The sequence below is a fragment of the Anomaloglossus baeobatrachus genome, chromosome 8 (assembly GCF_048569485.1).
Source record: "Anomaloglossus baeobatrachus isolate aAnoBae1 chromosome 8, aAnoBae1.hap1, whole genome shotgun sequence".
NCBI classification, from domain to species: Eukaryota; Metazoa; Chordata; class Amphibia; order Anura; family Aromobatidae; genus Anomaloglossus; species Anomaloglossus baeobatrachus.
The window spans coordinates 98,976,423-98,988,746 of record NC_134360.1 but is presented as its reverse complement, the minus strand read 5'-3'; the positions used below and the strand labels follow the sequence as shown (position 1 = coordinate 98,988,746).

Here is a 12,324-nt window from a genome sequence, read left to right as displayed (position 1 = left end):
TGCCCCCATCCATCCTGCTCATGTTATGCCCCCATCCATCCTGCTCATGTTATGCCCCCATCCATCCTGCTCATGATATGCCCCCATCCATACTGCTCATGATATGCCCCCATCCATCCTGCTCATGTTATGCCCCCATCCATCCTGCTCATGATATGCCCCCATCCATCCTGCTCATGTTATGCCCCCATCCATCCTGCTCATGTTATGCCCCCATCCATCCTGCTCATGATATGCCCCCATCCATCCTGCTCATGTTATGCCCCCATCCATCCTGCTCATGTTATGCCCCCATCCATCCTGCTCATGATATGCCCCCATCCATCCTGCTCATGTTATGCCCCCATCCATCCTGCTCATGTTATTCCCCCATCCATGTATATGGCCTGTGGCACAGAAAAAAAAAATAAACGTTTATACTCACCTTTCCTCACTCCCTGAAGCACCGATCTCTGTCTCAGCTGCAGCGCCGCTGTGTGGAGCCGTCACCGCGTGTGGAGCCGTCACCGCGTGTGGAGCCGTCACCGCGTGTGGAGCCGTCACCGCGTGTGGAGCCGTCACCGCGTGTGGAGCCGTCACCGCGTGTGGAGCCGTCACCGCGTGTGGAGCCGTCACCGCGTGTGGAGCCGTCACCGCGTGTGGAGCCGTCACCGCGTGTGGAGCCGTCACCGTCTGCAGCATCGCGCGATGTCTTCCTGTCTGTGCCGGTCAGCTGAGCTGGTGGACACTAGCGGCGCGCACAGCGATGACGTCATCGCTGTGCGCGCCGCTAGTGACCAGATCAGCTGACCGGCACAGACAGGAAGACATCGCGCGATGCTGCAGGGGGAAGGCTCCACACGTGGTGACGGGTGAGTACACTGATTCACTGCACCCCGCGCTGATAATGATGCACGGGAGGCAGTGAATACAGCCGCACATGATCACTCCAGGCTGTAGTTGCCAGGGGTGATCACGGCCGGCTGTTAATTATGCGCGCACCCCCCCGCCCACCTGTCAGCGCCGTGTTCGCTGAGAGATGATGGGCGGGAGGATGGGCGTGCATATGTAATGAGCGGGCCCACGTGGTCACGGCAGGCGCTGCACCGCAGCACCCACATTCCCGGCCGCAGCCCTATAGTCAGACCAAAAGACGCACCCCCCACTTTCTCCCAACATTTGGGGGGAAAAAAGTGCGTCTTATGGTCCGAAAAATACGGTATATCATATTCACCTGTCTGCAGACTCCTGGGACACGTCTGATGGCTGCAGAACCTGCCGGTGATCAGCTGATGCGATCAAATGACGGCATCAGTTGATAGTTTAAGCCGGCTGGGCGGTAAAAAGCCAGCCTCACTGCTGGACTTATAAGCTGGACTTATACTATCAGCTGATGCTGTCAGGTGACCGAAACAGCTGATTACCGCCGGATCCTGCAGCGATCAGACGGGAGTCTGCACAGAAGTGTGTAGGTTTGTTTTTTTCTACTGATGCATCAGCTGATTGTATAAATAGCCTTTATACAATCAGCTGATGTGTTATGTGATTCACATCCTTGAACCTGACACATCATCTGATCACTTTGCCTTTTTCCGGCAAACCGATCAGATGACATTGGATCCGGATTGGACATCGTGGGACCCTGACCCAGGATTACTGCAGAGGAGGGGGGGTTCGTTAGTTCAATAAAGATGGAGTGGAGTCACTAATTGTGTTGTGTTTTATTTCTAATAAAAATATTTTTCTGTGTGTTGTGTTTTTTTTTTTTTTTTATCTTTACTAGAAAATTCATGGTGGCCATGTCTAATATCGGCGTGACACCATGAATTTCGGGCTTAGGCTATGTGCGCACGTTGCGTATTTGCATGCAGTTACGCTGCGATCTGCACCGCGATCTACAACTACTCCTGCGTCCCCAGCATAATCTATGAAGATTATGCAGGAGACGTGCGCACGTGGCGTCTTAGAGCGCAACGCTTTGGCTGCTGCCCGAAGTGCGTGTTCTAAGAAGTGACATGTCACTTCTTTCCTGCGCTCTGCATGCATCTCCTGCTCTGTCTATGGAATCGGCTTTTTTTTTTTCATTACGGACTCTTTCTGCAGCGATTTGAAGCGCACGTGTGCTGTTCAAATCGCTGCAGAAATTTCTGCAGGGCAGAACGCTACGTGCGCACATAGCCTTAGGGCCAGTTGATACACAGGTAGCCCTAACCCCATTATTACCCAGCGAGCCACCCGGAACCAGGGCAGCTGGAAGAGTTGGATACAGCGCCAGAAGATGGCGCTTCTATGAAAGCGCCATTTTCTGGGGCGGCTGCGGACAGAAATTCGCAGCGGGGGTTCCCAGAAAGCTTGGGTACCCTGCTCTGTGGATTCCAATCTCTAGCTGCCTAGTTGTACCTGGCTGGACACAAAAATTGAGCAAAGCCAACGTCATATTTTTTTTTTTTTTTTTAATTCATGAATTTCATGAAATAATAAAAAAAAAAAAAAAAAAAAGACGTGGGCTTCGCTATATTATTGGTTCCCAGCCAGGTACAAATAGGCAGCTGGGGGCAGCCGTACCTGCCTGCTGTACCTGGCTAGCATACAAAAATATGGCGAAGGCCACGTCTTTTTTTACGTTTTTGGGAAAAAGAAACTCCTGCATACAGTCCTGGATGGAGCATGCTGAGCCTTGTAGTTCTGCAACTGCTGTCTGCTCTCCTGCATACACTAGTGGAGAATGAAGAACAGATTGAAGCAGGAAATGACATCAGATCAACTTTTTTTTTTTCTTCACCAATCTTTAATGGCATTGTTCACTGATAAAAAAAAACGCATAAAAAAGCAGTTAACAAAAATGGAGTAAAACTCAGCCAAAAACGCACCAAAACGCGGTAAAAACGCATGCTTTTTTAATGTGTTTCTTTGCCGCGGGTGCGTTTTTTGCGGCAAAAAACACACAAAAACGCAGCGGCAAGAAAACGCAGCGTGCGCGCATAGCCTAAAGGGTTATTTCTATCTCAGTGTGTAGTGGGTGTAATAATAACAAATACCTCCAATTAGAAATGAGTGCTTTCTCAAGTTTTTTCAGAACATGTTGACTATTTACAACAAAACGTTTGATTGTTCTGTGATCACGCCTCAATATCTTAGCAATTTCAAGAGTGCTGCATCCCTCTGTAAGACGTCTGACAATTTTTGACTTTTCAGAGTCTGTTAAATCTCTTTTTGGCCCATTTTGTGTAAAGAAAACAAGTTGCCTAATAATTCTGCACATCTTGATAAAGGATGTTGATATCCTTAGGTCTCACGCTCCCTCATTACACATATTCCCACACACACCTGATAAGCTTCATCTAACCAGCATTCAAGTTTATACAGTGAGGAATTGGAAAATTTGCATAACAATTATGATATGGTCAAAATACTTTCTTGCTTTATGCATATCACACTTATATTTGTGCACACAGTGTGGACAATAGAAAAAAAATAAGCCGCATAAAGTGTAAAATAGGAAACATCTTCAAATTTCGTAAATGGCCCCCTTTTTGATTAGCTATCTGTACATATATGTGTTCCTGTTATTTGGGTATTGTCATATGACATACTGAAAAATGTCTGCAAGTTTCCAGCAGCTCTATCATGCGTCATGTATTCAGGTAGATGTGCAGAGCTTTGCTTACCTATTATGGCTTCCTTCAGGCTTGTCTCTACAGGAAGAATATTCTTAACCACCAGTTCCATGGGACCAGGTCTTTGAGAGATTTTTTCATTTAGGTCATCAGCAAGGCGTGCTCTTTTAAGTTTAAGCTGTTTGGCTTGAAGGGATGGCTCAGCTAAGGTCTCTGTACGAACATAGAAGTTACAATTCAAATTACAGTATATATCAATGGTGTTGCCGGTTATAGAAATTTATTTTTTTTTAAATGCCCTATTTAGGCTAATTATTAAAAAAGCACACCTCCAGTGGTGAATGAAATCTCATTTGCTGTTTTATTTCTAATAAAGCTTCTTCTTTCAAATGTAGTTAAAGTGATAGTTCTGTTTTTTAAAGGTGTCCGGTCAAAACAAGTTATCACATATTCAGAAGATTGGTGATAATGGTGTTGATGAGTGGAGCTTTGACTGCTCGGGCTCTTGAAAATCAACAGAATTGGGAATTTGCATCCCTTATTAGAATGGAGCGGTATTTTGGTTGATCTGCGCTTCATTTCTCATGCGGCCGCCCAGCATGACGCTCAACTTCTTCCGGCAGCATCTTAGAAAATTACTAGAATTAAGGTCGGGCATCTGACCTGCCGCGCCATTTTGTAACAAGGATTATATAAGGAATAATTCCCCATTATTTCAATCAGTGTGGATCCCAGCAGTAGGATACCCACCAATTAGCAAGTCTATCATGTGATAACTTGTTTTAACTGGACAACCCTTTTAACTTAAAGGAGTTTTCCGGCAATACAGACTATTAACCCATTGTAAAGCATCTGAGAAATAAAGACACTTTAGGATTGATTAGCAGTCATGTGTGTCAGGCTGCTCACTACCTGTCATGGTCCGGTCAAAGCTCAGAGTACAGAGATATCCTGTTTTCGCTTTGAATGGAAGATCATTTGTCATATATAAAAATGTATAAATATAACAAACTCATTCAGTATTATTAATGGTTGTATTGTACAGTAAGCTTCAAGAGTAAAATAAGGATCGGATTGTATAATAGGTTTCAACCAGGGAAAGACATACCATTGGTGCAACCGCACAGAGGCCCAAGAGGTGAGGAACATCATCCTCTAAAGAAGGAGGTGAGTGCTACCATAAGACCTGTGTTATGCCAATATTAAAGTAACCTGAGACCATTCAAGTGGGGGGCTTTTCATTTAAGTGGGCTCCCTCACAATTTTGCTTAAGACGCAGTGCAATACTAAAGAAATCCTGAAAACATGCACTGTTGGTGGCTCTTAGGGACTGGAATTGAGGAAACTGCTCTAATGAATAAAGAATCTAAATATCCTGAAAGAGCAACTTCTCCCAATGATCCAGGAGCAGTCTGGTGATAAAAACATTTTTTTTCCAGCATGATGGAGACCAAGTCAGAAGGCAAAGGTGATGCCAAGTAACTTGGTACACAAAACATGAAAATATTGGGTTCAGGAAACTCCTCAAATCTCAATGAAAACCTGTAGTTAACCCTAAAAAGCGGGTGGACATACAAAACCACAAGTTATAATAAACTCAAGAGCTGATCAAGGAAGAATGGGTTGTCATCATTAAACATTTGGCCCAGAAGCTGGTATCCAACTGCCAGGGTAAAGGGTAAATGTCTGGAAAAATAAAATTGAATCTTAACATAAACATGATATATGTGTCAATAAAACTATAAACAAATGATGACATATTGATAATTTATTAATTCAGTAACCATAAATAAAATATCTGGCTAATATAGTTTCAAAACACTGAAACCTCAAACATCAAGAGTTTCAAAACCTTAGGCCACTACTGTACAGGGAAGAATATCAATCACTGGTAGGACATCCCATTGGACTCACATGCATGAAAACACCAGAGATTTCAATGAATAAAATGCAAATTTCAAGTATATTTTTCCACAAAATATACACCAATCTGATCAGCAAATCCTGCTCTAGAACATCCTGCCTGCAGATCATATACCATTTTCAACATCACAAGTCGCCTTTCAATAATTTATAAGGATGTCTTCTATGCTGGTATATTCTATTTTTTCTGTGAATTGACTGATGAAGCAAGTATTTTTTAGACATGTAAGCGTATACCTACATTTGCAATCTTCTATCTAATAAGGCAAAGTGAGACAGGAGTACCCATCTTAAAATTAAGAAATCTGACCAAGAAACCGATGACAAATAACATTTGGGGTATTTACTTGGAAAATTAGGCCGAAAGGTAGCTAGCCTAGATGTAGCATACTATGTCCTATGGGGGATATACCCTACTCACAAAATGTTAGGGATATTTGGCATTCAGTTGTAATGTATGTAAAAAGTTCACGCTCCAGTGATATTTTATCATGTAAGTAAGGCATTTACGTATAAGCTTGCAATGGTGACTTCCTCATCTCAAATAATTTGTTCAAACAAAGCCAACAACAGAGGTGGGTATACCCTGCTAAATTGTCAATGTCTCCATAATAGATTGACAATGACGTCTCCTGCTGTTCACAAGTGGAGTTATTCTCTGCTGAGGCACGGCATCCCACTCTTCTTGAAGGGCGGCCTTCAGGTCATTGAAGTTCTGGGGTACAGAGTTATGATCTTCTACATGGAGACTCAGCCGAATTCATGGGTTTTCTATGAGATTCAGGTCTGGAGAAAGTGAAAGCCACTCTATTTGAGGTACCCCAGTCACCAGAAGCCGTTCCCTAATGATGAAACCTCGATAATCTGGAGCATTGTCATCCATGAATATGAAATATGGCCTGGTTGCTCTTGCAGAGGCACAATGACTGAATTAATGATGTTATTCAAGTAGTAGGTGCTTGTCAATTTACCAGTCACAAAGTGTAGGGCAGTTTTCTACTGACTAGCCACCTGCACAAACTAATACCACCAAAGGCTCGTCTGGTGACAACCGTGGCTGATGCATAGTGCTCTGCTTAACGTCTCCAAGATCATTGGCAGCCATCATTTTTGCACAGCGTGAGTTACTTTTCATCGGTACTGAGGCCCACTGGTGCTTCATCCTGTGTAGATGTGCGCTGGCTCATGCAAGACGATGACACCTGTGCCTGTTGGTGTGCTCAGGTACCCCTTGCATGTCGTCTAGCACACAGACTATGCTGATGTAAATGGTCTTGAATGGTTTGATGTGAACTTTGGGTGCCACTAACCTCCCATAAATTTGTCTGGAGTCGTGTGGCATTCAACATCCGGTTACAAAGGGCATTCTTCACAATGAAAAGGTCATTCATGTGGGATGTGGCTAAAAGACGTCCACTTCTATGCCTTTCTGTAACTCTTCCAATCTCTCTGTAGCTCTGTTACAACCTGCTGATGACACTCTAAGCTCAGTGGCCACTTCCGTCTGGGAACATCCTGCTTGAAGCCTTGCAAAGGCGCAGTACTTTTGATCCATTGTTAGGTGTCGTCTTGGTCTCATGATGTCAAAAAAGAGAATTTTGTTTACTTACCGTAAATTCTTTTTCTTATAGTTCCGTCTTGGGAGACCCAGACCTTGGGTGTTTAGCTTCTGCCTCCGGAGGACACACAAAGTACTACACCTAAAAGTGTAGCTCCTCCCTCTGAGCTTATACACCCCATGGTGAGCCAGTCCCAGCCAGTTTAGTGCAAAAGCTGAAGGAGAATAGCCACCCACAAGTAGAACAGAGCAAGAGCCGGAACAACCGGAGACTCTGTCCACGACAACAGCCGGTGAAAACACGCGAAACAAGGAAATTGCCAACAGGCAACAGGGAGGGTGCTGGGTCTCCCAAGACGGAACTATAAGAAAAAGAATTTACCGTAAGTAAACAAAATTCTCTTTTTCTTTATCGTTCCTTTGGGAGACCCAGACCTTGGGACGTTCCAAAGCAGTCCCTGGGTGGGAAATAAACAGAAAAACTAAGAAGTAGGCAGAACCTAACTTCACAAATGGGCGACCGCCGCCTGAAGGATGCATCTGCCCAAGCTCGCATCTGCCGAAGCATGAGCATGCACTTGGTAGTGCTTCGAGAAGGTATGCAGGCTAGCCCAAGTGGCAGCCTGACAGACTTGTTGAGCCGTAGCCTGGTGCCTAAAAGCCCAAGAGGCACCGACAGCTCTGGTCGAGTGTGCTTTGATCCCCAGCGGGGGAGGCGCCTGCGTTCTCTGGTAGGCGTCCGAAATGGTCGACCTAATCCAACGGGCTAAGGTCGGCTTAGAAGCAGGGAGGCCCTTGCGCCGACCTGTGGTTAGCACAAAAAGAGAGGTGCACCGCCTAAGCGCAGCGGTGCGAGACACATAGATCCGGAGAGCACGCACCAGATCTAGAGTATGTAGAGCTTTTTCAAAGCGATGACCAGGGGCCGGACAGAAGGAAGGTAAGGTAATGTCCTGGTTAAGGTGGAAGGGAGAGACCACCTTAGGAAGAAAGTCCGGAGTCGGACGGAGAACTACCTTGTCTTGATGAAAGACTAAAAAAGGTGACTCCGAGGAGACCGCAGCCAAATCAGAGACTCTCCTCAAAGAAGTTATGGCAACCAGAAAGACCACTTTCTGTGAAAGACGATACAAAGAAACCTCCCTAAGAGGCTCAAAGGGGGGTTTCTGCAAGACTGTGAGAACCAAGTTAAGGTCCCAGGGGTCCAAGGGCCGCCGGTAAGGCGGAATGATGTGAGACGCACCCTGCATGAAGGTGCGGACCTGAGCCAGCCGAGCGAGACGCCGCTGGAACAGAACTGACAGAGCCGAAACTTGTCCCTTGAGAGAGTTGAGGGACAGTCCTAGCTGCAGACCGGACTGTAGAAAAGACAGAAGAGTCGGCAAGGAGAATGGCCAAGGAGGATGGCCGGTAGAGCGACACCAGGACAGGAAAATTTTCCAAGTCCTGTGATAGATCTTAGCGGAGGAAGACTTGCGCGCCCGAGTCATAGTGGAGATGACTTCAGGGGGGATACCAGAAGCAGTCAAAATCCAGGACTCAAGAGCCACGCCGTCAATTTGAGGGCCGCAGAATTCGGGCGGAAAAACGGACCTTGCGAGAGTAGATCTGGACGGTCCGGGAGATGCCACGGCATCTCTACGGACAGTTGGAGCAGGTCCGGATACCAAGCTCGCCTGGGCCAGTCCGGTGCAATGAGGATGACTCGACGACCCTCCATTCTGATCTTGCGCAGAACTCTGGGCAAGAGAGCTAGAGGGGGAAACACGTAGGACAGACGAAACTGGGACCAGTCCTGAACCAGAGCGTCCGCGGCGAAGGCCTGAGGATCGTGGGAGCGAGCCACGTGAACAGGAACTTTGTTGTTGTGACGGGATGCCATTAGGTCCACGTCCGGAGTGCCCCATTTGCGGCAGATCGACTGAAATACTGCCGGGTGCAGGGACCACTCGCCACCGTCCACGCTTTGACGGCTGAGATAATCTGCCTCCCAGTTGTCCACGCCTGGGATGTGGACTGCGGATATGGTGGACCTGGAGTCTTCCGCCCATTGAAGAATGCGTTGTACCTCCATCATTGCCAGGCGGCTGCGTGTCCCGCCTTGATGATTGATGTAGGAAACAGCTGTCGCGTTGTCTGACTGGACTCGAATGTGCCTGCCCGCCAGCAGGTGATGAAATGCTAGGAGAGCTAGAAGCACGGCTCTGGTTTCCAGCACATTGATTGAAAGGGCTGACTCGGACGGAGTCCAAGTGCCCTGTGCTCTGTGGTGGAGACATACCGCTCCACAGCCGGATAGACTGGCATCCGTGGTGAGAATCACCCAGGACGGGGCCAGGAAGGAGCGCCCTTGGGACAGGGAGAGGGGCCGAAGCCACCACTGAAGAGAGCTCCTGGTCCGTGGCGACAGAGCCACTAACTTGTGTAAGGAGGAAGGCCGCTTGTCCCAACAGCGGAGAATGTCCAGCTGCAGGGGGCGCAGATAGAACTGGGCAAAGGGAACAGCCTCCATGGACGCCACCATTTGACCCAGCACCTGCATCACACGCCTGAGGGTATAACGGCGGGGCCTCAGGAGAGAGCACACCGCCAACTGGAGTGACAGCTGTTTGTTTAAGGGCAACTTCACAAGTGCCGGCAAAGTCTCGAACTGCATCCCTAGGTACGTGAGACTCTGGGTCGGAGTCAGAGTGGATTTGGGAAGATTGACAAGCCACCCCAATTGGGCTAGAGTGACGAGAGTGAGCGAGATACTCCGCTGACAGTCTGCGCTGGATGGAGCCTTGACTAGAAGTTCGTCTAGGTAAGGGAGCACTGCCAACCCCTGGAGGTGCAGAACCGCAATCACTGCTGCCATGACCTTGGTGAATACCCGAGGGGCCGTGGCTAACCCGAAGGGGAGAGCCACGAATTGGAAATGATCTTCTCCTATTGCAAAGCGTAGCCAACGCTGGTGTGAAACTGCAATTGGCACATGTAGATAGGCATCTCTGATGTCGATGGACGCCAGGAAATCCCCTTGGGTCATTGAGGCAATGACTGATCGCAGAGACTCCATGCTAAAGTGCCGCACCCGAACATGCTTGTTGAGAAGCTTGAGATCCAGGATGGGCCGGAAGGTACCGTCCCTTTTTGGGAACTAGGAAGAGGTTTGAGTAAAAACCTCTGAACCGTTCCCGGGCGGGAACTGGTATAATTACTCCGTTGGCCTGCAAGGCTGCCACGGCCTGTGAGAAGGCGGCGGCCTTGGAGCAGGGGGGAGTTGAGAGAAAAAATCTGTTTGGCGGGCTGGAAGAGAATTCTATCCTGTAGCCGTGAGAGATGATATCTCTCACCCACTGATCGGAGACTTGTTGAAACCAAGCGTCGCCAAAGTGGGAGAGCCTGCCACCGACTAAGGACGTTGCTGGAGCGGGCAGAGAGTCACGAGGAGGCTGCCTTAGTGGCAGGACCTCCTGCGGTCTTCTGTGGACGCGCTTTTGGGCGCCAGTTGGATTTCTGGTCCTTAGCTGAGTTAGCGGACGAGGTGGAGGGCTTAGAGGACGACCAGTTGGAGGAACGAAAGGAGCGAAACCTCGACTGATTCCTACCCTGGGCAGGTTTCCTGGTCTTGGTTTGTGGCATGGAAGTACTCTTCCCGCCAGTAGCTTCTTTAATAATTTCATCCAGCTGTTCACCGAACAGCCGGGAACCAGCAAAAGGGAGCCCAGCAAGGTACTTCTTTAAAGAAGCATCTGCCTTCCACTCTCGAAACCACAAGATCCTGCGGATAACGAGGGAATTAGCCGAAGCCACCGCAGTGCGGTGACAAGCCTCTAGCATGGCAGACATGGCATAAGATGAAAAAGCTGAAGCTTGAGAAGTTAAGGCAACCATCTCGGGCATAGATTCCCTGGTGAGGGAATGCATCTCCTCTAGAGAAGCAGAGATGGCTTTGAGAGCCCACACTGCTGCAAAAGTTGGGGAAAACGCGGCCCCCGCCGCTTCATACACTGATTTGGCCAGAAGGTCAATCTGACGGTCAGTGGAATCCCTAAGGGAAGTGCCATCAGCCACCGACACAACGGTCCGGGCTGAGAGCCTAGACACCGGAGGGTCTACCTTTGGGGAGTGAGCCCACTCCTTGACCACCTCAGGTGGAAAGGGAAAACGGTCATCAGAACCACGCTTTGGGAAGCGTTTGTCAGGACAGGCCCTGGGTTTGGTCACAGCGGTCTGAAAACTGGAGTGGTTTAAGAACACACTCTTTACTCTCTTAGGCGAGGTAAACTGGTGCTTTTCTGCCAGAGAGGGTTGCTCCTCTGGTACTGGTGGATTGAGATCCAGTACAGAATTAATGGAAGCAATCAAGTCACTAAGATCTGAGTCACCCTCGGAAAGATCAATGGGGCACATGGAGTTAGCCTCCGAGCCCCCTGTAAAGGCATCCTCCTCATCTTGCCAGTCAGCTCTTGAATCAGAGCCGCGGGATGAGGAGGGAGAGGAAACCCTGCGGCTCCTCTTAGGAGGACGGGGTCTGTGCCCTGATGATGAATCCTCTGTGAGCTCCGGTGGATGGAGGTCAGATGATAGGGATCCTAAAGGACCCTTAGCAAGAGCATTAGAGGCACCCTGTGAAGGGGGCTGATGCATATTCATCAAAGTCCTGGACAGAAGTCCCATGGACTCAGCAAAAGACTGGGAGATAGACCTAGAGAAGGACTCTACCCAGGCCGGGGGTTCAGCCACAGGTGCAGAAGCAGCCTCAGAGACCACTGGGGGTGAGGCTCCAGGCTGTGGCACTTCCAAGTTAGAGCAGACATCACAATGTGGATAGGTGCTCGGTTCAGGCAGCAGGAGCTTACATGCAGCGCATACAGTATAAAGCTTTGGAGCCTTGCTCCACGTGTGAGACATGCTGCTGGAGTGGGGACAGCTTCTACAAAGCGAATGAACCCCAGGGAGTATATACAGAGGTCCACAACCAGAGACCGGCTGTGGCTTACCAGACCGCTGGAAGCGGTGTTGTGTGCCCTCCAGATCCCGAAGCCCGGACCCCCAATGCACAGCACCTCAGCAGGGATGCAGAGTGCAGGATGGCCCAGCGCAGAGTGAACCCTGTCCAAGAAAATGGCCGCCGGAGCGAAGAGAGGGCATTCCTGTAGGAAAGCGGGATCTGGAGGGCCATAGAGACCTGCAGGGGAGGAGTCAGGCACAAGCAGTGGGGAGTGTCCCTCCCCTGTGCAGGACGGCCGCCGGGAGGAGCCG

At 48.7% G+C, this 12,324-nt stretch overlaps 1 protein-coding gene across 2 annotated transcripts in view; it reads right to left on the bottom strand.

Moving 5' to 3' along the window:
- Nucleotides 1-12,324, bottom strand: part of MRTFA (myocardin related transcription factor A) — a 286,868-nt gene that overhangs the window by 150,122 nt on the left and 124,422 nt on the right. For both annotated transcript variants that reach the window (XM_075321914.1, XM_075321915.1), the window contains one exon: nt 3,648-3,809. In XM_075321914.1, coding sequence (XP_075178029.1) covers nt 3,648-3,809 — 162 coding nt within the window. The remainder of the gene's footprint in view (nt 1-3,647; nt 3,810-12,324) is intronic.